The 27,052-nt window shown below is 44.6% G+C and overlaps 1 protein-coding gene across 1 annotated transcript; it reads right to left on the minus strand.

Moving 5' to 3' along the window:
- Positions 1-481: 481 nt before the first annotated feature.
- Positions 482-22,590, minus strand: LOC311149943 (vasopressin V2 receptor-like; the record flags this gene model as incomplete). Its single annotated transcript, XM_084187167.1, has 5 exons — positions 482-681; positions 8,697-9,477; positions 12,935-13,081; positions 21,183-21,428; positions 22,204-22,590. The coding sequence occupies 5 exons, from the start codon at positions 22,588-22,590 to the stop codon at positions 482-484; spliced, it is 1,761 nt and encodes a 586-aa protein (XP_084043293.1).
- Between the last annotated feature and the right edge of the window lie 4,462 nt (positions 22,591-27,052).

Below are 27,052 nucleotides of genomic sequence, written 5' to 3' on the forward strand. Positions count from 1 at the left end.
AAAAGATAGGGATCGAAATTATTGACACCCTGTTTTCAATACTCCAGCACCCTCCCCTTGTGAGGATAACAACACTGAGACTTAAAAAAAATGAAAACCTGTGGTTTGAATTGAAGAGCGCAGTCCATACGCGCCGCAGACAAAGGATATCAAGGATCTGGAAATATTGTTTATGGAGGAATGGTCTAAGATCCCTCCCAATTGTCTTTTTTAAGGCTCAGTGTGGTTATCCTCACAAGGGGAGGGTGCTGGAGTATTGAAAACAGGGTGTCAATAATTTCGATCCCTATCTTTTTTAGATTTTATTTATTACTTGTTTAACAAAATCTCCTTCTCTGAGCAATTGTATTAGTATAAAATAATATAATTATTTAACAACTAAAATAGCTTTCAATATTTGTATTATTTATTTTGCTCATCTTTATCAAGGGTGTCCTCAATTATTGACCCCACTGTTCGCACGTGTGAATGTGTGAGTGTGTCAGTATAGGCTGTCCTTGGTGGTGGAGGTGTGTGTGGTGGTGGAGTCGTCAGGTATGGAGCCCCTGCGGGAGGCTTGTGGTTTGCAGCATAGCAGGGCCTGTAGCTCCCTGGACACAGAGCTGCTGAAGAAGGTGTAGATCCAGGGGTTGGTACACGAGTTCAGACTGGCCAGCAGCATCAGGATGGTGAATGCCACACCTGCAGAGAGAGAGAGAGGACGCCCATACGGTCAGGCAAAGACACACACATACACGGGATCAGACAAACACACACACAGACGCGATCAGGCAAACACACACACATATTAACACCCATACACATACACGCGATCAGGCAAAAACACCCATACATACAGACGCACGGACGCACGGACTCACGCACGCACACATAGCCATCAGTTAGCCTGCAGGGCAGTGAGGGACATTACATTGCCAGAGCCAGCAACACAGCAGCCGTAGGCTACAACCAGTTAATTACAGCAGAGCTGAATGATAGCCATAGGGTGTGAAGGTCAGAGATATAGAGATGTAAGGGGTCATATACAGTAGAAGTTCCTCTTCTTTGCTAACAACAGAGGTCCCAAATGGCACCTTATTCCATAGATAGTGTAGCGACGTGTCGTTTTAATGTCATATGTTGAACAATGTTGAACATACTTTTACTGTCTGTCTATAATGCTGAACTGTTATGGTCTACTGAGTTCATCCAAGCTCTCTCTCTTTCTCTCTCTCTCCAATACAAAGGGTCATAAAAGTGGCCCTTCACTCCTGTGTGCGATACCATGTGACCTCACGGGACTAGAAAGCACTGCTTCCCTCTCTCTCTCTCTTAGCTCTTAGCCTTTTATTCTGCTGGACCACTCAAGCTGGACCTCTCAAGCTGGACCTCTCTCGAGGAGGGAGAAGAACCTCCATCTTCAGTAGGCCGACCACAGGGCCTGCATGGACCTTCGCCTTTAATGGCAAGAACTGGTGAACTGATAAATTAGGGAAAGTCCTTTTTAGGGATTAGTACCTGTATTGAGCACTGTCAATACAAGAAGCCTTTAAAGAGCTAATGTAGCCTGAACGGTACATTTAAGCTAACCTTCTTCAAGGAAAGAAGGAGAAGACAATTAGAGCACAGCCACTGCAACTCAAGTAAGGAGCCAACAGAGAAGAGCAACAAGCTTAAGGACACCAACTCAGAACTAAAGGAGCAACCTGAAGGAGGAACCAACCAACTCAAGCAGAATGGACACACAGCCATCTTCTTCCTCTGTTCTTGTCCATGCGGCCTGAACAATCATGAAGCCACAACATACTTTGATCACAGACTGAGTATAACATCATTTAATGTTCAGGATCTTGAGGTCTTTACTTCTTGTCTTTCATTCTATTTCCTACCTTTTCATGATCATTCTCATTATGTTTGTAAATATTTTGATTAGTGTTATTAAATGTTGATTGTATAAAGAACTTGTGTTTCTCTTGTTATTCTGTGAAATTGATTCTAAAATAATTATATGAATTGTGTTATTGCGTGCATCTAATTGTAAGTACTGTACATGTAATTGCCTCTTTAGTTGGGTGTTGCTAAGGCAGTCAAGTTATTTACCATGTTTAGAAGGTATTTTCATGTCCATGTGCTTCATGCTACTTCTAGCCAGCTAGCCTAGGTGCTAGCCAGTCATACCAGCTAATTTAGGCTTTGTTCCACATGCCTCGTTGAGGATATTATTATCACGTTCATGTTGTCTGTTTAAAGCAGTGTTTATGGACAATTACAACCTTTATGTAGACTCATGCTACCTTGCACTGTATATTTAGCCTTATGTATGCATGTAACTTAATTTAGCCTGTGCCTTTCCTCGTGGGGCAGTTACAGTTCCATGTTGTGGTCTCCTGCACTTGAGCAGACCTTGGGTACATTGCAGTCATATTTCAGTTACTTTCTATGTCAATCCATTGGTGTAGATTTATCATATTCATACCAGTAATTGGGACTTTGTCCTGTAAGTGTATTTCAATAGTCTGTGTATTTGGTTTTGCCCCTTACATTAAATATTGGTATAAGCAGTATAGAGATTGTGTATATATGTCATTATGTGTATTCTAGATACTAGCACGTACAGTGGCTTGCGAAAGTATTCACCCCCCTTGGAATTTTTCCTATTTTGTTGCCTTACAACCTGGAATTAAAATAGATTTTGGGGGGGGATGTATCATTTGATTTACACAACATGCCTACCACTTTGAAGATGCAAAATAATTTTTATTGTGAAACAAACAAGAAATAAGACAAAAAAACAGAAAACTTGAGCGTGCATAACTATTCACCCCCCCAAAGTCAATACTTTGTAGAGCCATCTTTTGCAGCAATTACAGCTGCAAGTCTCTCGGGTATGTCTCTATAAGCTTGGCACATCTAGCCACTGGGATTTCTGCCCATTCTTCAAGGTAAAACTGCTCCAGCTCCTTCAAGTTGGATGGGTTCCGCTGGTGTACAGCAATCTTTAAGTCATACCACATATTCTCAATTGGATTGAGGTCTGAGCTTTGACTAGGCCATTCCAAGACATTTAAATGTTTCCCCTTAAACCACTCAAGTGTTGCTTTAGCAGTATGTTTAAGGTCATTGTCCTGCTGGAAGGTGAACCTCCGTCCCAGTCTCAAATCTCTGGAAGACTGAAAAAGGTTTCCCTCAAGAATTTCCCTGTATTTAGCGCCATCCATCATTCCTTCAATTCTGACCAGTTTCCCAGTCCCTGCCGATGAAAAACATCCCCACAGCATGATGCTGCCACCACCATGCTTCACTGTGGGGATGGTGTTCTCGGGGTGATGAGAGGTGTTGGGTTGCGCCAGACATTTTCCTTGATGGCCAAAAAGCTCAATTTTAGTCTCATCTGACCAGAGTACCTTCTTCCATATGTTTGGGGAGTATCCCACATGCCTTTTGGCAAACACGAAACGTGTTTGCTTATTTTTTTCTTTAAGCAACGGCTTTTTTCTGGCCACTCTTCCGTAAAGCCCAGCTCTGTGGAGTGTACGGGTTAAAGTGGTCCTATGGACAGATACGCCAATCTCCGCTGTGGAGCTTTGCAGCTCCTTCAGGGTTATCTTTTGTCTCTTTGTTGCCTTTCTAATTAATGCCCTCCTTGCCTTGTCCGTGCGTTTTGGTGGACGGCCCTCTCTTGGCAGGTTTGTTGTGGCCATGTTCTTTCCATTTTTGAATAATGGATTTAATGGTGGTCCGTGGGATGTTCAAAGTTTCTGATATTTTTTTATAACCCAACCCTGATCTGTACTTCTCCACAACTTTGTCCCTGACCTGTTTGGAGAGCTCGTTGGTCTTCATGGTGCCCCTTGCTTAGCGGTGTTGTAGACTCTGGGGCCTTTCAGAACAGGTGTACAGTTGAAGTTGGAAATTTACATACACCTTAGCCAAATACATTTAAACTCAGTTTTTCACAATTCCTGACATTTAATCCTAGTAATAATGTCCTGTTTTAGGTCAGTTAGGATCACCACTTTATTTTAAGAATGTGAAATGTCACAATAATAGTAAAGATTATTATTTATTTCAGCTTTTATTTCTTTCATCACATTCCCAGTGGGTCAGAAGTTTACATACACTCAATTAGTATTTGGTAGCATTGCCTTTAAAATGTTTAACTTGGGTCAAACATTTCGGGTAGCCTTCCACCAGCTTCCCACAATAAGTTGGGTGAATTTTGGCCCATTCCTCCTGACAGAGCTGGTGTAACTGAGTCAGGTTTGAAGGCCTCCTTGCTCGCACACGCTTTTTCAGTTCAGCCCACAAATATTTTATAGGATTGAGGTCAGGGCTTTGTGATTGCCACTCCAATACCTTGACTTTGTTGTCCTTAAGCCATTTTGCCACAACTTTGGAAGTATGCTTGGGGTCATTGTCCATTTGGAAGACCCATTTGCGACCAAGCTTTAACTTCCTGACTGATGTCTTGAGATGTTGCTTCAATTTATCCACATAATTTTCCTTCCTCATGATGCCATCTATTTTGTGAAGTGCACCAGTCCCTTCTGCAGCAAAGCACCCCCACAGCATGATGCTGCCACCCCCAATCGATGGTCATTATGGCCAAACAGTTCTATTTTTGTATCATCAGACCAGAGGACATTTCTCTAAAAAGTAAGATCTTTGTCCCCATGTGCAGTTGCAAACCGTAGTCTGGCTTTTTTATGGCTGTTTTGGAGCATTGGATTCTTCCTTGCTGAGCGGCCTTTCAGGTTATGTCGATATAGGACTCGTTTTACTGTGGATATAGATACTTTTGTACCTGTTTCCTCCAGCATCTTCACAAGGTCTTTTGCTGTTGTTCTGGGATTGATTTGCACTTTCCGCACCAAAGTACGTTTGTCTGTAGGAGACAGAACACGTCTCCTTCCTGAGCGGTATGATGGCTGCGTGGTCCCATGGTGTTTATACTTGCATACTATTGTTTGTACAGATGAACGTGATACCTTCAGGCATTTGGAAATTGCTCCCAAGGATGAATCAGACTTGTGGAGGTCTACAATGTTTTTTCTGAGGTCTTGGCTGATTTCTTTTGATTTTCCCATGATGTCAAGCAAAGAGGCACTGAGTTTGAAGGTAGGCCTTTAAAATACATCCACAGGTACACCTCCAATTGACTCAAATGATGTAAATTAGCCTATCAGAAGCTTCTAAAGCCATGACATCATTTTCTGGAATTTTCCAAGCTGTTTAAAGGCACAGTCAACTTAGTGTATGTAAACTTCTGACCCACTGGAATTGTGATGCAGTGAATTATAAGTGAAATAATCTGTCTGTAAACAATTGTTGGAAAAATTACTTGTGTCATGCACAAAGTAGATGTCCTAACCGACTTGCCAAAACTATAGTTTGTTAATAAGACATTTGTGGAGTGGTTGTGTAGTGTATTAAGATTATGATGGTGTTAAATGTTTTTCATGAAGAAATGGAATGTTGTTTATGTTAGTATCAAGAGGGAATGTTTTAGGTGTAACGCCACATATAACAGACAGGAAGTGTGTTGTAGACAGGGGAGACTGGTGATTGGCCAGAAGAGGGAGCTTCATTGTTTATAAATAGGGGGGAAAACGAAGAAGAAAGTCAGAGCGAGCAGCCATTCTGAGGCGTCACTCTCCGGGTGTCATGTCACCTGTCACTCATGCTGAAGCTTCTGATCTGAATAAACCTTATGATCAACGTTCAGTATGAGCAGACTCCTTTTGTTCATCAGCAATAATTGCCACCACTCACTCGATACGACAGTTGAAAAACAAGTTTTAATGACTCCAACCTAAGTTTATGTAAACTTCTGACTTCAACAGTATATATACTGAGATCATGTGACAGATCATGTGACACTTAGATTGCACACAGGTGGACTTTATTTATCTAATTATGTGACTTCTGAAGGTAATTGGTTGCACCAGATCTTATTTAGGGGCTTCATATCAAAGGGTGTGAATACATATGCACGCACCACTTTTTAGAATTTTTTGAAACAGGTTCTTTTTTTCATTTCACATTACCAATTTGGACTTTTTTGTGCATGTCCATTACATGAAATCCAAATAAAAATCAATGTATATTACAGGTTGTAATGCAACAAAATAGGAAAAAAGCCAAGGGGGATGAATACTTTTGCAAGGCACTGTATACCACCACAGTCTACTTGGCCTGTATATTGTATGTAAGCCTATATTCAGGTTATTCCTTTCTATTCTTTTCAATAGAAACACTTTTATACACTCTCACTTCCACTGTGAGCATGTCAATCAAGAAGTATGGTGTGGTGAACCCTTTCTTGACGAAAAAGACCTGTGGCGGCTGTACCGTATCCACTGGCACTATAGCTCTCTACGTTTACATTTACATTTTCGTAATTTAGCAGACGCTCTTTTCCAGAGCGACTTACAGTTAGTGAATGCATACATGTTTTTTGTTTTTTTTCATACTGGCCCCCCGTGGGAACCCACATCCCTGCTGGCCAAACCCTCCCCTACCTTGGACGACACTGGACCAATTGTGCGCCGCCCATGGGTCTCCCGGTCGCAGCCGGCTGCGACAGAGCCTGGACTAGTGCCCGTTCTACATGGTCCTCCCAGATCAGCCCGTTAGTATTGTTCAAGTGCACAATATCGGGAATAGGGTGCCATTTGGGATGCAAGCATAGAGAGATAGAGGTCATGGCCCCCTTCTTCCACTTTGGTAACAACAGAGAGTAGTGAATATCTAACAGTACGAGTATTCAGTGTGGAAACTAACTGTTTACGTTTTTCCAGTTTAATTTCCCTCTAGCACTATTAGACGTGCTGTAAATGTTATTCTAGAACAAAAACCTCTAAAAACTTTATCCTATTTCCTTTGGCCACTTTCTCCTTCAAACATACAGTTTTGATGTACTAAGTAGGACACCAAGCATTGGCCTCCTCCCTCTTTATTATTGCCAGTTCAGGAAGACAAAGAGGAATTGGATGTTGACTAGAGACTACACAGCTAATAACAATCAGTGTGTGTTTGATGACGTGTGTGTGTGCGCATTGTGTGTGTGTGTGCGTGTTTGCATGCGTGGGTGCCTATTCATGTGTGTGTGTTTAACTCTGTGTGCGAGCTGTTGGCAGAGGCTATTGTTAATAAATGTCAACATCTGTCCGGGGTGTGAGAGCAGCAGGGGATATAAACAGGTTGATTACTGACACTGAGGTATGCTGTGTGTGTGTGTGTGTGTGTGTGTGTGTGCATGCATGCCAGTGTGTTCTGCTTCAGATGAGAGAAGAAAAAACTCAGTTATAAGCAGATCTACTGTCAGTAAGGACTTGACATATTACTTTGCTCTGCTTTGCTATGCTTTACCATGCACTTCCAGCTAAGCTGTGGCAACAACATAAGCTTTCTCTTCGACACTTGACACAGTGCTAGTTGAGTTATGTTAAGGTGACCTTACATAAATTATAGTTCTGGATGAGCTGTGACTGGTGGCACTTTAAATCGGAGGAAGGGCTCATAGTAATGGCCGCAATGGTATAAATGGAACGGTATCAAACACATCTAACACATGGTTTCCAGCATCTATGTGAGCTTATTACAGTATTAATAAGTATTAATTATATAGTTTGTCCTGGAACACCTTACATTCTAACTACTCTTGTGTGGCTTGTGAGCTTCATAGATGGGTCATAATATTTAGTTTGTAGCTCAAACCATTCAGACTTTACAGACAGTTTTGTCAGAATAACCCCGGCCCTTGTCTCACAAACACCGCTCTAGCTCAGCCTCCGCTAATCACACAGACTAATAGTTGGTATCAATGGATGCAGTAGAAATAGATGAATCCAGAAGTCTGTAGGTGTTTAAAAATGTGTTAGAAGTCCAAAACGTGCCAGCGTCACAGTGGGACTGTAGGAGTTAAACACAAAAACTATGTTTCAAGTGATAATGAGGCAGGTCTGATGCCGAAAAAGAAAGGGAATTATTGCCTACTTCTTCTTTTTGCAAAAATAATAGTTTGTAGTTCCAGTAGTTAGCTATACCACTACATGGCTAAAATAAATTAAAGGACAATTCCACCACTTTTCAACCTCATTTTCATTAATCCAGCACAATACCAGTGTCTACATATGTGGAAATGTGCATTTCTACATTTTCCAGAAAAATATATAAAGTTAAAAAGTTCTACTCGATGACATCATCAAAAGTTAAAACATTTTTAAAACAATGATTTTCAAATACTATGAGATGCGTGGAGCAAGAAAATACCCTCCTACTGGCTGGAAACTTGTTGCAAGGTTTTCTTACTTTTAATCCTACCATGTCATGTCACAGAGAACCATTTTTTAGGAACTTTCTTCTTATCTTTTTAACCACGGATCATAGAAACGTGCTGTTTTCACATATGTAGATACTGGTATGATGCTGGAGATACTGAATGTGAGGTTGAAAAGTGGCAGAATTGCCCTTAAACTACTGAAAACACTACCTAAATTTGAATTTAGTTCAACTACCACCAAACTAATGCAAAATGTAGTGAAATTACTAGTTGAACTACATATAGTTCACTACTCCCCAACACTGTGGATATGAAAACAATAACATATTTTTAACCTCAATGACCCAAATATTTGGACATACAGTGGAGCTCAGTATGCTTAGTGTGCTTGGTATGTGTGTGTTTCTGTGTGCGTGCATCTTCAATCTCTAACCTTGGTCTGGAGGGTTGGGGTCCCAGGCGGCCCACAGCTGAACAATGAAGAAGGGGGACCAGCAGACTGTGTAGACCAACACTATCACCAGAGTCATCCTCACCGTCTTAGACATGGCCTTGGAGATGGATGGGGGCGTTTGGGCCCGGGGGGGTGGGGGAGGGTACTCCAGGGAGGGGCGTGGAGAGGAGACACATCGGTGGGAGGAGGGGAGCTCAAAGGATGTGTAGGACTCATGACAGTAACAGCCACCATTGTTAGGAGGCAATGAACCATCACCACAACCACCAGAGGTGACTGGGCCATGGGATCCATGTGAGCATGTGTCACATGATGGGGGAACTACAGCTGTACTGGAGCCCCTTTGGTCACTGAGGCCAGGGTTGGAGTGGAGGGTTAGGTTATCTGGGGTATTGAAGGGGCTTTGCTGTGTTGGTGCTGTGTGGTTGTTGTGACAGCTGCTGTACTGTGGAGAGGGGGACAGGTTGGCATAGCACTCTGGGGGTACAACAGCTGTAGACTGGGGGGAGAGCGGTGAGAGAGGGGTACAGAGAGAGCTGGAGGGGTTGTTGTTCATAGTCTTTAGAAGCTGTCCCCCTCCTACTCCTGCTCCTCTCCCCCCTCTGCATCCCTCTCTCCCCCACTCCCTGGTCGCTCTGTCGTCCTCCTTTTTGACTCTGTGGAAGTGGAAGATGACAGCATTGTTCTTCTTTAGCTCTGCTGACACCATCCTCTCTGACTTCAGATAGATATTGTTGTGAATCTCTCTGAATATCCGGATCTGGAATGAGAAAGAAATAGATGAATAAACGAATGAATGAATGAATTAATGTGTCTTAATGAGTCTGAATATGTCTGAAGTATGCAGCTAGATACTAAAAGAGCAAAATACATAAAACTAATAGAAACATACAGGTAACTGCCAAAATAAAGGAAACACTTGAGTAAACGAGGGATACAAATTATATTGAAAGCAGGTACTTCCACACAGATGTGGTTCCTCAGTTAATTAAGCAATTAACATTCCATTATGCGTAGGGTCCATTATGTATAAAAATGCCCAGTTGCCCATTATTTTGGCTACCATGGCTAGAAGAAGAGATCTCAGTGACTTTGAAAGAAGGATCTCAAAGGATCATAGGGGGTTTAAAGGGTGTGTGTGTGTCTCAGTCACCAGATCTCAACCCAATTGAACACTTATGGGAGATTCTGGAGCGGCGCTTGAGACAGCGTTTTTCACTACCATCAACAAAACACCAAATGACGGGATTTCGCGTGGCAGAATGGTGTCGCATCCCTCCAATAGAGTTCCAGACACTTATAGAATCTATGCCAAGGTGTATTGAAGCTGTTCTGGCGGCTCGTGGTGGACCAATGCCCTAAAGACACTTTATGTTATCCAGGCTCTGTCGTAGCCGGCCGCGACCGGGAGACCCATGGGGCGGCGCACAATTGGCCCAGCGTCGTCCACGGTAGGGGAGGGAATGGCCGGCAGGGGTGTTGCTCAGTTGGTAGAGCATGGCGTTTGCAACGCCAGGGTTGTGGGTTTGATTCCCAAGGGGGGCCAGTATGAAAAATAATGTATGCACTCACTAACTGTAAGTCGCTCTGGATAAGAGCGTCTGCTAAATGACTAAAATGTAAATGTAAAATGTATGCAGGTCATGCTACTGTATGTAGTAGCCTGGTGCGAACTACAGTACAGGTGAGAACAATTTACTACCCGTATTCTTTAGTTCTATCCATAGAATTACATATAGAACCAATAGAATAATATATAGGATCTCTATAGTTGTATCATAGGTTCTTGATTGCAGAAAATGGCTGTTACAGGTGTTTTAAAAAGACAAAATGATCCAGCTTCCCAAGGGGGACATAACCCTCCACCTTGCCAAACATCCTGGGAATGGTAACAATATATTGTTGTTTTCACTGGGCTATTGAAAAAATATATAGTTATTAGTTTTGCATCCCGTTACACACTGACAGAGAGTTGCTTGACATAATGCAACATGACTCAAGTCAATTGAAGTCTTCCCTGGAGCTTCTCTTCTCTCTCCTCCCTGGGAAAATCTCAGCCTGTTGTCTGTTTGCTATTCAGACTGTGAGACTGACTCACTATAGCACATTGGAGACAGGTTCATCCTAAATGGCACCCTTTTCCCCTACATAGTCCACTCCTTTTGACTAGGGCCCTAATTTTGAGCAGAACTCTATGTGCCCTGGTCTAAACTGGTGCACGAAATAGGGAATAGGGTGCAATTTGGGATGAAGCCTGAGACTCACTGCAGCACATTGGAGACATAGACAAAGAAAGGGGGTGAGAAGAGGGGAAGGAAAGACAAGAGAGGAAGTAAATGAACTTTTTGTTGCACTCAGGTTGGGTTGAATGACAGAAGCAATGGGAGAAAAAAATGGGGCAACTGTACCCAGGAATATACACTACCGTTCAAAAGTTTGGGGTCACTTAGAAATGTCCTTGTTTTCCATGAAAACATACATGGAATGAGTTTGAATAGGAAATATAGCAAAATGCATAGGAAATGTAGTCATTGACAAGGTTAGAAATAATAATTGTGTCCTTCAAACTTTGCTTTCGTCAAAGAATCCTCCATTTGCAGCAATTACAGCCTTGCAGACCTTTGGCATTCTAGTTGTCAATTTCTTGAGGTAATCTGAAGAGATTTCACCGGCGCACAATTGGCCCAGCGTCGTCCAGGGTAGGGGAGGGAATGGCCGGCAGGGATGTAGCTCAGTTGGTAGAGCATGGCGTTTGCAACACCAGGGTTGTGGGTTCGATTCCCACGGGGGGCCAGTATGAAAAATAAAAATAAAAAGAATGTATGCACTCACTAACTGTAAGTCGCTCTGGATAAGAGCGTCTGCTAAATGACTAAAATGTAAATGTAATGTTGGTGTTTCCTTTATTTTGGCAGTTACCTGTAGATACTAATAGAACAAATGTACCTAGACAGTAAAAGAGTGCACACAGAGAAGTATTTTGGAACCAATTCCTAAACCCAATCATCCCAACACAAATACCAAACACAGACTTATCCAAACACAGACTTATAGTCCTTTCTAACTCAATTAAAAGTCCTAGATTATGTTTCCTGAAAAAGCACATGACCCCAGCAGGTCATGAGAAACTGGGTCTTAGAATAATGTCTTGCCAAACCATGTTAGCAAGGATGTCACTTGATCAGATCTGGGTTCAAACACAACTTCAAATCATTTCAGACTCTTAAGCTGTGCTTGACTGAGCTTGCCTGGCACAATGGAACCAATAGAATAGTCCCAAAACTGCAAACTCGCCAATCGGGGGAACTCCAAGCAGGATAAATCACACACTTTCAAATAGTATTTGAACCCAGTTCTACACTTAATATGAAACACAAATTAATTCAATGTCCCTAATCTTTGGCTTGGATCAAGTTCATTTGGCTGTTCTTCTGGTTCCTCGCTGGGTCTCTCACAGTGGGTGGTGTTCTGACAGGCCAGCCACCCAGCAGTGGGTCTACAGTGGGCTGTATTAATTAGGCCAGGGGAAACAGAAAATAGCCGGACCCTGGAAATATCTTTCCTTAAATAGAGCAGCTAGATCTCTCTCTGAGTCTGACTGGACCAGAGGGAGGCAGCCCAGAATGTCTCTATCCCCCACGGGACGGTACACAACACCATCCAGTACAGCCACCCCACCTACCCCACCAGCCATCCGGCCTGTCCCTGATCTGATAGAACTGACGCCCTGCAGCTTATTCAACAGTACCTGACAAATACCGCTCCATCAAAACACAGCACATTTCATTAATGCAAAATCGTTAATGCTTGACATGCTTCAGTTTTTGAATTCTGTGTATTGTATGTTCTCGGGGGTGGCAGGTAGCCTATAAGTTAGAGATACGGTGTGAATCCCAAATTGCACCCTATTCCCTATATAGCGCACTACTTTTGACCTGAGCTTTAAGGATAATGAAATGGGAACTGAACTGGTAAACGGAGGGCAGCTGGTCTCTGATCCCAGGCACCCTCCAAGGGCATTGCACCGCGGTTAACGCTGTGACTGTCAATGTAGAAAAAGGATACATTTCTATTATATTATATTTTTGTTCTGTGGTCACACTGTGTTGTGTCCTTGCTGTCATACCCGGCAGACAGTGATCATTAAGGCTGGCTGTGTGTGTGTGTGTGTGCGTGCGTGCATGTGTGTGTGTGTCTGTTTCAGTAGTAGACAGTACCTGGCAGACGGTGATGATTAGTGCTGGCAGTAAGAACACTGCTAGAGTCATCCAGGTGATGTAGGCCTTGAGCCCCCACGGCTCAGCGAAGTGAGCCCAGCACTCAAACTCTCCTGGAGACACCTCAGACCGCGAGAAGATGAACAACTGGGGAGAGGGGAAGGTTGGAGGAAGGAGGAGGGAGAGGGTGGGGAATTTTGGGAGGTGAGGGGTGAGGGAGTCAAAACAAAAACAAACATACATTTCCTTCACAACTAACAGAACAGGAGACCACACTGTCTAGGAAACTTCCACTGATCTCATGATACTAAAAATACGCCTAAAAAGGGAACATCTTACATTTGACTGCAGGCCCTGGGGTCAGGGCAGGAGTGTCCCATTGAGACTTCATTTCCTGAGCCAGCATGTCATCTAGCTGTCCCTGGTTCACACTTGAGGTAGCCTATACTGATCAGCGGGGCCAGTGTCCCTACCTTTATATTGTTCTGAGGGCAGAACATATGTAAATGGTTGGGTGAAAGCTCAAGTCAACGGTAAGTCGGCAGAGGCTGTCATGTTATGGTTGTGTTTGAGGCTAGGGTTAGGGTTGAGCGACGTTTCTTGCAGTATGAGAGAGAGAGCGAGAGAGAGAGAGAGAGAGAGAGAGAGAGAGAGAGAGAGAGAGAGAGAGAGAGAGAGAGAGAGAGAGAGAGAGAGAGAGAGAGAGAGAGAGAGAGAGAGAGAGAGAGAGAGAGAGAGAGAGAGAGAAAGGCCGCCGTAGGCAGACCTGGCTCTCAAGAGAAGACAGGCTATGTGCACACTGCCCACAAAATGAGGTGGAAACTGAGCTGCACTTCCTAACCTTCTGCCAAATGTATGACCATATTAGAGACACATATTTCCCTCAGATTACAGAGATTCACAAAGAATTCGAAAAACAAACCCAATTTTGATAAACTCCCTTATCTACTGGGTGAAAAACCACAGTGTGCCATCACAGCAGCAATATTTGTGACCTGTTGCCACAAGAAAAGGGCAACCAGTGAAGAACAAACATCATTGTAAATACAACCCATATTTATGTTGATTTATTTTCCCATTTGTACTTTAACTATTTGCACATTGTTATAACACTGTATATACAGTTGAGTCGGAAGTTTACATACACCTTAGCCAAATACAATTAAACTCAGTTTTTCACAATTCCTGACATTTAATCCTAGTAAAAATTCCCTGTTTTAGGTCAGTTAGGATCACTACTTTATTTAAAGAATGTGAAATGTCACAATAATAGTAGAGAGAATGATTAATTTCAGCTTTTATTTCTTTCATCACATTCCCAGTGGGTCAGAAGTTTATTGCCTTTAAATTGTTTAACTTGGGTCAAACGTTTTGGATAGCCTTCCACAAGCTTCCCACAATAAATTGGGTGAATTTTGGCCCATTCCTCCTGACAGAGCTGGTGTAACTGGGTCAGGCTAGTAGGCCTCGTTGCTCGCACATTCTTTTTTCAGTTCTTCCCACAAATGATCTATAGGATTGAGGTCAGGGCTTTGTGATGGCCACTCCAATACCTTGACTTTGTTGTCCTTAAGCCATTTTGCCACAACTTTGGAAGTATGCTTGGGGTCATTGTCCATTTGGAAGACCCATTTGCGACCAAGCTTTAACTTCCTGACTGATGTCTTGAGATGTTGCTTCAATATATCCACATAATTTTCCTTCCTCATGATGCCATCTATTTTTGAAGTGCACCAGTCCCTCCTGCAGCAAAGCACCCCCACAGCATGATGCTGCCACCCCCGTGCTTCACGATTGGGATGGTGTTCTTCGGCTTGCAAGTCCGCCTTCAAACATAACAATGGTCATTATGGCCAAACAGTTCTATTTTTGTTTCATCAGACCAGAGGACATTTCTCCAAAAAGTACGATCTTTGTCCACATGTGCAGTTACAAACCGTAGCCTGTCTTTTTTATGGCGGTTTTGGAGCAGTGGCTTCTTCCTTGCTGAGCGGCCTTTCAGGTTATGTCGATATAGGACTCATTTTACTGGGGATATAGATACTTTTGTACCTGTTTCCTCCAGCATCTTCACAAGGTCCTTTACTGTTGTTCTGGGATTGATTTGCACTTTACACACCAAAGTACGTTCATCTCTAGGTGACAGAACGCGTCTCCTTCCTGAACGGTATGACGGCTGCGTGGTCCCATGGTGTTCATACTTGCGTACTATTGTTTGTACAGGCGTTTGGAAATTGCTCCCAAGGATAAACCAGACTTGTGGAGGTCTACAATGTTTTTTTGAGGTCTTGGCTGATATCTTTTGATTTTCCCATGATGTCAAGCAAAGAGGCACTGAGTTTGAAGGTAGGCCTTGAAATACATCCACAGGTACACCTCCGATTGACTCAAATGATGTCAATTAGCCTATCAGAAGCTTCTAAAGACATGATATCATTTTCTGGAATTTTCCATGCTGTTTAAAGGCACAGTCAACTTTGTGTATGTAAACTTCTGACCCACTGGAATTGTGATACAGTGAATTATAAGTGAAATAATCTGTCTGTAAACAAATGTTGGAAAAATTACTTGTGTCATGCAACTGACTTGCCAAAACTATAGTTTGTTAACAAGAAATTTGTGCAGTGGTTTTAATGACTCCAACCTAAGTGTATGTAAACTTCTGACTTCAACTATAGCCATAGTATGACATTTGAAATGTCTTTATTCTTTTGGAACTTCTGATTGTAATGTTTACTGTTAATATTTATTGTTTATTTCACTTTTGTTTACTATCTATTTTGGTAAAATAAGGGTAAAATACAAAATGTATAAATAAAACCTGACTCAAACAGAGAGGAATGCTATTTACGTTAGCTAGCTGGCTAGGGCTATCCAAGACTGCAACTTTTCCAAGTCAAGGTAAGCGTTCGGTTTTATTAATTCATTGCCTCCGGGGCCCGCCGGTGTAACTGCTAAACTGCTTGCCGTGATTGTACACATGGATTGGATTGTGGGTTTACTAACGCGTTAGTTCTAGTTTGTTGACTATAATGTTACTATGGTGACAATGATGTAGGCTGTGTAGCGGCTAGTGGTTATGGTATGAAGGTTTGGCCTGGAGAAGATTTTGCACCTGGTCACAGGTCAGGGGTGTATTTATTACACCGATTCTGTTGCAAAACATTTCTTAAACGAAAGCAAACTAAACGAAACGGGGAGGGACCTACTTAAATTTGTCCAATAGAAAGGAACGTTTTGCAACTGTTTGGACCAATGATTGCACCCCAGATCAGCTAGATGCAGGCAAGGGGGTATTGATGTCACGGTTTCGGCCGAGGCTGCTCCTCCTCCTGGTTCGGGCAGGCTTCGGCGTTCGCCGTCCCCGGAGTACTAGCTGCCACCGCTCTATGTTTCTGAGTTTGATTGCTTTTGTCTGTCTGTCACACCTGTGTCTGTTTGTGAGTTGATTACGTGTCTTCTAAGTTCCATGTTGTAATCTAGGGTATTTGTGTGTTGTTTTTCCGTTGCCACTTTGTATATGATACGTGTTTGTTTTCCGTGTCATTTTTCCATGTTTAGTGTTTTACGCGTGTGCGTAATTTTCCCTCGCCACTTCGTGTTATCGAGGTCGGGGTTTGTTATCTTGCATTTGAGACTATTAAAAGTCTTGTTGGACTAAACCTCTGCTTCCTGCGCTTGACTCCTCCACCACATCCACGACGGTTTATGACAGAACAACACACCATCATGGAGTCAGCAGGATCAGCGGCGGCACCCGAATCCCTGCTGGACCGGATCAATTTCCAGGACGCCATGATCCAGCAACTCGGGACCGCCATGGACGAGGTGTCCAACGCCCTGCGCCGATTGGTGAACTCTGAGGTGGCCAAGGACCCTTACAACATCGCATCACCAACGGCCAGTCCTCCTCTCTCAGTACCGGAACCCAGTGGCATTCGGCTCTCACTCCCGAGGGCATATGACGGTTCTGCAGCCGGGTGTCAGGGATTCCTCCTGCAGGTAGAACTGTACCTTGCCACTATACACCCGGCGCCCTCGGGATACGAGAGCGTCTCCGCCCTCATCTCCTGTCTCTCCGGCAAGGCGTTGGAGTGGGCCAACGCCGAATGGAGGGGAATAGACGCCGCTACCATCACCTACGCGGAGTTCTCCCGCCGCTTCAGGGCGGTCTTCGATCATCCCCCTGAGGGGAAAGCGGCGGGAGAGCGTCTATTCCACCTCCGACAGGGGAAGAGGAGCGCACAGGAGTTCGCACTGGAGTTCCGGACACTAGCGGCGGATGCGGGGTGGAATGAGAGGGCCCTCAGCGACCAGTACCGGTGTAGTCTACGAGAGGACGTTCGTAGGGAGCTGGCCTGCAGGGACACCAACCTGTCGTTTGACCAGTTGGTGGACATTTCCATCCGTCTGGATACCCCGCTGGCTACCCGCGGACGTCCCGAGTGGGGGTCGTCCAGTCCACCCTCCAGCACCCCCGAGCCGATTCCCATGGAGCTGGGGGGTGCTGGCGCTAGAGAGAGGAGGAGAGGGAACCCGAGGGGGGCCATCCCCTGCACCACCTGCGGTCGTGGAGGACACACTGCGGCCAGGTGCTGGGGAGGGTCTCCTGGGAGAGGTGACAACAGGCCACGCACTGGGGAGTCATTTCAGGTGAGTAGGCACCCCACTCACCCAGAGCTCTCTGTTGGTCACATGAGTATTCCTGTGAGGTTTCCACAGGTGGCACCTCATTCCCAGCATAAGGCGCTAGTAGATTCAGGCGCAGCTGGGAACTTTATTGATCGGGCATTTTGTAGTAGGTTAAGGATTCCCCTTCGGCCGGTAGACAATCCATTTCCTGTCCACGCATTAGACAGCCGGCCGTTGGGGTCGGGCCTGATCAGGGAGGTCACAGCACCACTGACGATGACGACGCAGGGGGGTCATGAGGAGATCATTCAGTTTTATCTGATTGACTCTCCTGCGTACCCCGTGGTGTTGGGCCTTCCCTGGTTAAGCACCCATGATCCTACCATAGCGTGGCAACAGAGGGCTCTTATGGAGTGGTCTGCTCAGTGTGTAGGGAGATGTCTAGGTGTTTCCGTAGGGGCGACCTCGGTAGAGAGTCCGAACCAAGTGCCCGCACTGCGCATTCCCCCCGAGTATGAGGATTTAGCACTCGTGTTTAGCAAATCGAGGGCAGCACGGCTACCTCCTCATAGACAGGGGGACTGTGCGATAAATCTCCAAACAGGAGCGGCTCTTCCACGGAGTCATGTGTATCCCCTGTCTCAAGAAGAGACAGCGGCTATGGAGACATACATAGCCGAGTCCTTGGCACAGGGATACATACGGTCCTCTACTTCCCCAGTCTCCTCGAGTTTCTTCTTTGTGAAGAAGAAGGACGGGGGATTGCGCCCGTGTATTGATTATCGTAGTCTCAATCAGATCACAGTTAAATACAGCTACCCACTGCCACTGATTGCGACAATGACGGAATCATTACGCAGAGCGCGGTTCTTCACAAAGTTGGATCTCAGGAGCGCGTACAATCTGGTGCGAATTAGGGAGGGGGATGAATGGAAGACAGCATTTAGCACCACCTCGGGTCATTACGAGTATCTCGTCATGCCATACGGGTTAATGAATGCTCCGTCAGTCTTCCAATCCTTTGTTGACGAGATTTTCCGGGACATGCATGGGCAGGGGGTAGTAGTTTACATCGACGACATCCTAGTGTACTCTGCTACTCGAGCCGAGCATGTAGCCCAGGTGCGCCGAGTGTTGAGAAGACTGTTGGAGCATGACTTGTATGTCAAGGCAGAGAAATGCCTGTTCTTCCAGGAGTCCGTCTCCTTTTTGGGTTATCAGTTGTCCGCGTCTGGTGTGGAGATAGAGGTAGACCGGGTATCGGCCGTGCGTAATTGGCAAACTCCAACCACTGTAAAAGAGGTGCAGCAGTTCTTGGGTTTTGCTAATTACTACCGGAGGTTTATTCGGGGTTTTGGACAGGTTGCAGCTCCCATTACGTCCCTGCTAAAGGGGGGTCCGGTTCGTTTGCGGTGGTCGGCTGAGGCGGACAGGGCATTTGTCAAACGTAAGAACCTGTTCACCTCGGCTCCGGTGCTGGCGCATCCGGATCCCTCTTTACCATTCCAGGTTGAGGTAGACGCATCCGAGACCGGTATTGGGGCAGTCCTGTCACAGCGGTCCGGCGCGCCACCTAAACTCCGCCCCTGTGCTTTCTACTCGAAGAAGCTCAGCTCGGCGGAGCGCAACTATGATGTTGGGGACAGGGAGCTGTTAGCCGTAGTCCAAGCCCTAAAGGTGTGGAGGCATTGGCTTGAGGGGGCTCAACACCCTTTCCTCATTCTGACTGATCACCGTAACCTGGAGTACATCCGGGCAGCTAGGAGATTGAACCCTCGTCAGGCTAGGTGGAATATGTTCCTAACCCGGTTTGTTTTTAAGATCACATACATCCCAGGGTCCCAGAATGGTAAGGCAGACGCCCTGTCCCGGCGCTATGACACGGAGGAGAGGTCCAACGAGCCTACTTCCATATTGCCGGAATCTTGTTTGGTGGCTCCGGTAGTATGGGAGGTCGATACGGAAATCGAGCGGGCACTGCGTACCGACCCTACTCCCCCCGAGTGTCCTGTGGGGCGGACGTACGTTCCTCTCGAGGTCTGTGATCGTCTTATTTATTGGGCTCATACATCACCCTCCTCTGGACATCCAGGTATTGGCCGGACCGTGCACTGTCTTAGCATGAAATACTGGTGGCCAACGTTAGCTAGGGATGTGAGGGTTTATGTCTCCTCCTGCTCGGTGTGTGCCCAGTGTAAGGCACCTAGACATTTGCCCAGGGGTAAGCTACATCCCCTGCCCGTTCCACAACGACCATGGTCCCACCTATCGGTGGATTTCGTAACTGACCTACCCCCCTCCCAGGGGAATACCACCATATTGGTCGTTGTGGATCGGTTTTCTAAGGCCTGTCGTCTCCTTCCCATGCCGGGTCTCCCTACTGCCCTACAAACCGCTGAGGCCCTCTTTACCCATGTGTTCCGGCACTATGGGGTCCCCGAGGATATTGTGTCTGACCGAGGTCCCCAGTTCACTTCCAGAGTTTGGGGAGCGTTCATGGAACGGTTGGGGGTCTCGGTAAGCCTTACCTCGGGGTACCACCCAGAGAGTAATGGGCAGGTGGAACGTGTCAACCAGGATGTGGGTAGGTTTTTGAGGTCCTATTGCCGGGACCGGCCGTCCCCGGCTGGAGCCGCGCGTCAAGGGGGGGGGGGTACTGTCACGGTTTCGGCCGAGGCTGCTCCTCCTCCTGGTTCGGGCAGGCTTCGGCGTTCGCCGTCCCCGGAGTACTAGCTGCCACCGCTCTATGTTTCTGAGTTTGATTGCTTTTGTCTGTCTGTCACACCTGTGTCTGTTTGTGAGTTGATTACGTGTCTTATAAGTTCTGTGTTGTAATCTAGGGTATTTGTGTGTTGTTTTTCCGTTGCCACTTTGTATATGATACGTGTTTGTTTTCCGTGTCATTTTTCCATGTTTAGTGTTTTACGCGTGTGCGTAATTTTCCCTCGCCACTTCGTGTTATCGAGGTCGGGGTTTGTTATCTTGCATTTGAGACTATTAATAGTCTTGTTGGACTAAACCTCTGCTTTCTGCGCTTGACTCCTCCACCACATCCACGACGGTTTATGACAATTGATTGTGTTACTTTCTGTCACCTTGATTTCTCCAATTTGTCTCTCAACCTGTTTACTTACGTAATGAATGTTCATTCATAGGCTAGGTTCTAGCAACCTCATAATGAGTATAGGGTAAATTTGAGTATCATGTAGTAGCCTAAACCTACCGATGTTACATTGAACTGGGTGAATGGAATATGAATGACGGTCATCCAATATGCTGTAATAGAAATAAAGCCATGCTAATCAAACGTAAAAATTGTCCTCCCTAATCTTGAACAGCACGAACTTCCACTGGTTAGGTTTGAGCTGGGATGTGGACATGAAGCTAGGTTTAGGGTTGAGGGTTTGGGTTTAGCTGAGATGCGGACATAACACTAAGGTTAGGGTAAGTGTCCCCTCAGTACCTACCTGTGGTAAGGAGAGCAGCAGGGCCAGGCAGGATGGAGTTAAGGTTAAGGTTAAGGCTTAGGTTCAAGCTTAAGCTCAGTGTTCCTACCTGCCTCTGGTATGGAGAGCAGCAGGGCCAGGGGGTCAGGGGTCAGTGATAGTGTTCCTACCTGTGGTATAGAGAGCAGTAAGGCCAGGCCCCAGGCCGTCATAATAGGGGTGTTCCAGCGCGACACGGACCCACCACGATAGGCCTGCAGTGGGCAGCAGATGGCATAATGCCGGTCCACCGTCATGGCTACGATCATATAGCAGGACGCAAACATCCCTACGATCTGCAGGTACTTTACTGAGCGACACAGAAAATCTGGCCCCTGGAACCTTTCTGTGATGTCCCACACCAGCTGGGGAAAAACCTGAGGGATCAACAGGAAATAAGAGAATATTTAGCGTGGCTACATTAGATACTAGCATTCTACTTAGAATCCATGAATCAATAAATGCTAGTGTGGACATTGGAACAGAGTAGACTGACTCCCATAGCAATGGAATAATAATAATAATAATAATAACATTTATTTGAATGCTCACGCCATTTCCATTGTATTTTGAGAACTGCGCCCATCATAAACTAGTAGGTGAATGTGTGTTAGTCATTTAGGACAGGGTCATATACAGATGTAGGATCTTAATTTGAGCCAGTTTGCTACAGCAGGAAAATAATCCTGCAGAAACAGAACATGTGAATTATTATGTGGATTATAATTCATGGACATTTTGGTAGAGGTTGCTACATTGTTCTTTATGGCAAATCAAGTCAAACGTTTCAAAGTGGAAATGACAAACTTTAGAAGCCTTTTTAAAACTCAAATACACTGCAAGTTTGCATTTCTCAGCAACAAAAATAAATTAAGATCCTACATCTGTAACAATGATTTAGAGGTGTAGGAATAGTTGACTAATTCATATTGTTGCGCTCAAATCCATTAGTAAACAGACTAGAAGGGACAGAATCATGGTCATGTTAGCTTTACCACACTCTCCATTCAGCATGTCATTGTGATTTAGGTCACTCATAGGCTACTGATGTTGATTACTGTATAGTCATGTGGTGCCTAGCAATCGAAACAGGGCTGGGGTCAATCCCAAGAAAACTGGAGTTGACTCTAATCTCTGAGGTGTCAGTCTCACCTGGAACAGCGCCACCACCAGGTCAGCCAGACACAGGTTGACCATGAACAGATGCATGGGAGCGTTGTGTTTCCTCCTGCGGAGCAGCACCCAGAGTACAAAGCCATTCCCCAGGGTAGTGAGGGCCAGCACCAGGCCCAGGACCCCTATCTCCGCCTGGGCCAGGCCCAGATCCCTCACCCTGGGCTGGGGTAAGGCGTGGGGCGTGGTGGCTGAAGTGTTCTCGGGGATAATCCAGTAATAGGAACCTGCCCCTCCATGAGAACTGTTAAGGGATGTGAAGTCGGAGAAGAGGGAGGAAGTGAGGTTGGTTATTCCTGTCGTCACGGATGCCAGAGAGGAGTGGCCTAATCCATCCCAACCCATTTCCCCGGAGATGGTTTCCATGACTGCGTAAAACAAAAACAAAACAACAGAAACCTCATAAAACAAATGATGATCAAATCTCCCCGTGTTTGTTTTGGAGAGGAAGAGGGCAAAGAGGGCACAGGGCCTGCGGAAATGACCTATAGTCCTATAGTCCAGCCCTGTTCTATACTCGAGCATGCAAGTCACAAGCTTCCTCTGTTTGTTTGCAATACACATTGCGGCTATGATTTGATAATAAACTGTTGGTTTGTTAGGTTTGGTAAATCCCATTTTTATTAAATCATCTTCAATTGCCTCCCAATTTGTTGGACAGGCAAGTTGTCTTACTATGCCCCTCCCCTTCCTTTCTACGTCTTAGCATTCTCTGTCCAGACTTCTTGCCAATACTTCTACCATCTTTCTTTGACTTCTTCCAGGGTCTCTCTCTAGACAAACTGGAAGAACACTTTGTTTCATTGATTGGGAACTTCTTCCTGGTATGTTTTGTCATGAGGATATAAATAGCTTTTACAGGCCCCATTATAAAACAAACATTTGATAATAACAATTGTTTATTGTCCCCCACGATGAAATCAGGGAGGGGACTGTGGATTTATCTTTGTTCGTTCATACGTTAGTCAGACGTGATATCTCACACAGCACTGGGACGATTTTGACTAAAGTTAGCTGAATGATGCGTCTTGCCATAGAGATCCGGCATTTACAAAATTATACTGATTGGCCCAAGGTGGGAGCTATACTAATTAACTGAAATGTGTTGGTCACACACAATATCTCAATTGGTCCAACAGGGGGCGCTGCATCATTCTTGGGGACCGTTGTCTTGTTTACCTTCCAGAGTGCTTTTCCTTACAGAAATAATCTCAAAGTGCTTAAAAAGCCAAACAAACGGCAAATGCAATAACATGATGGTCTTATCATTTGATTTAATGTTTTCAGATTGAGATTGTACTGATTGTTCAAATTTAAAAGAGATGCTTCAATGTCAACTCATTGTGTCTAAATGCAAGAGCCCTATGGGCCCTGATCAAAAGTAGTACTCTAAATAGGGAATACGGTGCCATTTGAGATGAAACCATTGTTTATTTCCTGTCAGTATGTAGTTCAGTAAAGCTGTGTTTTTATGTAACAGTTCTAAACCTTGTCTGTCTCTCTAACTCTCTCCTTCTGTCTGACGTAAGTCCCGCTTTCAGTTTGTTTTGTTTCTCATATTTTCCCAGCTTGATTTGACAGGTTCTCCCTCTATCCCACTCTCCCTGTATCCCTCTCTCTCTATCCCTCTATCCTTCTCTCCTTCTATCCCACTCTCCCTGTATCCCTCTCTCTCTATCCCTCTATCCTTCTCTCCTTCTATTCCACTCTCCCTGTATCCCTCTCTCTCTATCCCTCTATCCTTCTCTCCTTCTATCCCACTCTCCCTGTATCCCACCACTTTTTAGTCCTTCACCTTTGCTCTTATCTCTCATCCCTTGTTTATGCCATTATTTCTCTCCACTCCAATCACACTCTCTCTTGATCCCAGTAAAATAAATACAAATAAATAAATAGCACAAAAGTAAATATAATTGGTATGAAACTGACAATTTGAGAAACAGAGTCGTGGGATAGGGAGAAGCCTTGACCAAATAAACAGACAGAGAGAGAGACGAGGAGGAGGAGAGAGAGAATGGGGGGGGTGGGGGGGGGGGGGGGAGAGCGAGAGAGTGGTGAGAGGAAGGAGAGAGAGAGCGTAGGGGCAGCTGAGGGAAGCAACTTCTCTCAGAGAAGAAGAAGAAGAAGGGACAGGAAATTAGGTCATAATGATACTATAATTACCATGGTGACAGCAGGTGTAACCTAACTGATGTTATTAGGAATTTTGAAGTAATATTGTTAATATACTTGCTTTATTTGACCTTTATTTAAAGGTGCAAGTTGTACAATTCTTCATTCAAATAGCATGATCTGGGTCATTCAGCAGGCAGGTAGGGAGATTGAGAGACAAGAAGCAGAGCAGAACCAGAATATTTCTCTCTCTCTCTGAAGTGTGTGTGTGTGTGTGTGTGTGTGTGTGCAGAACCAGCGCTGCACTCGATGAATCCCCACAGGTTTACCGACCAAATGTTATGAATCCCAACCATTGCCATAGATGGCGATGGGTTCAATCATACTTTAAAAGAAAGCATATCTGATCATTTGTGCCAGATTAATTGACCCATGCACTTGTTGAAAGTCTGCTAGTTTACTATCCTCGAGGGTACAGGGTTGTTTTACTGTATGTCGTAACTTCAATTGTGGGATATTGTCTCTTTACATTCATTATTACTGTAACAATTTGTAACGTTACACATATTGATGGTAGGTCTACACAGGGTTCAATGTAGAGGATTCAGTAAAGAGGGTCTCTCAAAAAATTGCTATTTGTTAATTTCAGAAGGCAACAAGAGCAAAACATACTTTCCGGCTTTTAGTCAATGTGTGTGATGACCCTCTATACTGAATCATATGTTTTGATTTTGTTCAATGCACCAGTTTTGAGCGAAGGCAAATACAAATGTACACGCACAGAAAACTTGTTCACTTGACTATGTAGTTATTGCTGACTGAAACATGCTCAGTAAAGTTCGCCAAACGTTATATCTTTGTCTGTCATAACTACAACACAAAGCATATTAAGACATGGTCGCAGCAGTGGGATTTGGAACTCAGGACCATTTTTTATTAGATAAATAGATAGGTACTTTATTCATCGCTGAGGGGAATTTCATAATTATGTGTTTAAGGCTGTAGTCAGAGGCCTCCTCTTTGTCTCTCTCTTCGGTCTTCCTTATTTTTAATCAGGGAATCTCTTAGCCTGCCTTTGAACTGAGGACCCCATTGGTCCCCGTTGTATCTTTAATCTAAAATCATAAGAGGCTTCTTTATACTTATGTTGCCCTCTGGGTCTACCCCCCCCTCCCTCCCCCTGTAATTATAGGTGGCCTTGTGACCATGTCTGACCAAGTCTCTGACACGCACACACATGCACGCACACATGTTGGTTAGCGGAGGTTAAAGTCTCTCCGGATCCGGGCTCCTTCCTCACAGGTTATCCCCAGAGATAATCATAAGACAATCATAATCTCTCTCTCCCTCTCTTGTTTTCTCATGATTTGGCTGGGTCTTTCTCTCTCTCTCCCTCTCTCCTTCTCCCCTCCCTCCCTCCCTCCCTCCCTCCCTCCCTCCCTCCCTCCCTCCCTCTCCCACTCTTCCTTCTCTTTCTCCCCCTCCCTCTCCCTCTGTCTCTCAATTCAAATGGGCTTTATTGGCATGGGAAACATATGTTTACATTGCCAAAGCAAGTGAAATAAGCAATACACAAAAGTGAGAAGAAACAAATTCAACAACATCAACAAAAAATGATTAGAAATTAACAGTAAAAATATCACTCAGAAAAGTTTCAAAAAGATAAAAACACTTCAAGTGTTATATTATAAGCTATGTACAGTGTTTTTAACACTGTGCAAATAGTTGTAGTACAAATAGTGGGGGTATTTAATGTTGTTTGTTTTTCACAGGTTGCCCTTTTCTCATGGCAACGGGCCACAAATCTTGCTGCTGTGATTGCACATTTTGGTATTTCACTTACGAGATATGGGAGTTTATCAATGTTTGATTTGTTTTCAAATTATTTGTGGGTGTGGTCTGTGGGAAATATTTGTCTCTAATATGGTCTAGGGCTGACTCCAATTAGTCAACTGGTCGATTGTTTGGTTGTTAGGCTGTTGGTCAACCGAGATTGTTTTAGTCGAGCAGTAACAAATATATATATATATATATATATTTGCACGCATCTCAGTGAACTAATCCATTGCTGAGGCCTAGACTAAAAGCCAATTTATGCTTGATCTGAAAATATGGTCGGAGGCTCCATATGGAGGGTGTGACGCAATTGCGAAGCCTCCAGAGGCATGCAGAGGCCAAATCGAGCTCCGTACCGCATTGCTATGCGCCTCCCAAATTTTGTAACAGTGCAGAGGGCTCTGTATAACTCCACATTGAAATGATTGTTTGACGGTAGGTGGGTTGCGATACATACTGTAGAAAACACAAACTCACATTCTTGACAACAGCTCTGCACTGCTCCATACGCAAGAAGTATGAATGCCCTGACTTCTGCTGAGGCCGTATCACCGTTAATGCTGCATGGCCAATGCAGACGTGGGATTGACCCTGCGCCCAGATGCACAATGCACTTCTCTCTCCAGAATGCGCTCTCTCCCGCCAATTTGTGCGCATTCATTGTTTCATAACTTCATTGTGTGAATTGTTTGCATTTGATTGCTAGTGTATATAAATTCCCCATTACATATATCACCAGTAGTACATTTACCGTTAATTCCTATAATTTCTAATCTACAATGTTTGTTGTTTTGATTACGGTAATTTCTGTTAGTGCATTCAATATTATTATTCCAGTCTTCCCGTTATCATTGTCGGAGTGGACACATTGTTTGCAGAG

This window comes from Coregonus lavaretus (genome assembly GCF_964263955.1).
Source record: "Coregonus lavaretus genome assembly, chromosome: 22".
Classification (NCBI taxonomy): domain Eukaryota; kingdom Metazoa; phylum Chordata; class Actinopteri; order Salmoniformes; family Salmonidae; genus Coregonus; species Coregonus lavaretus.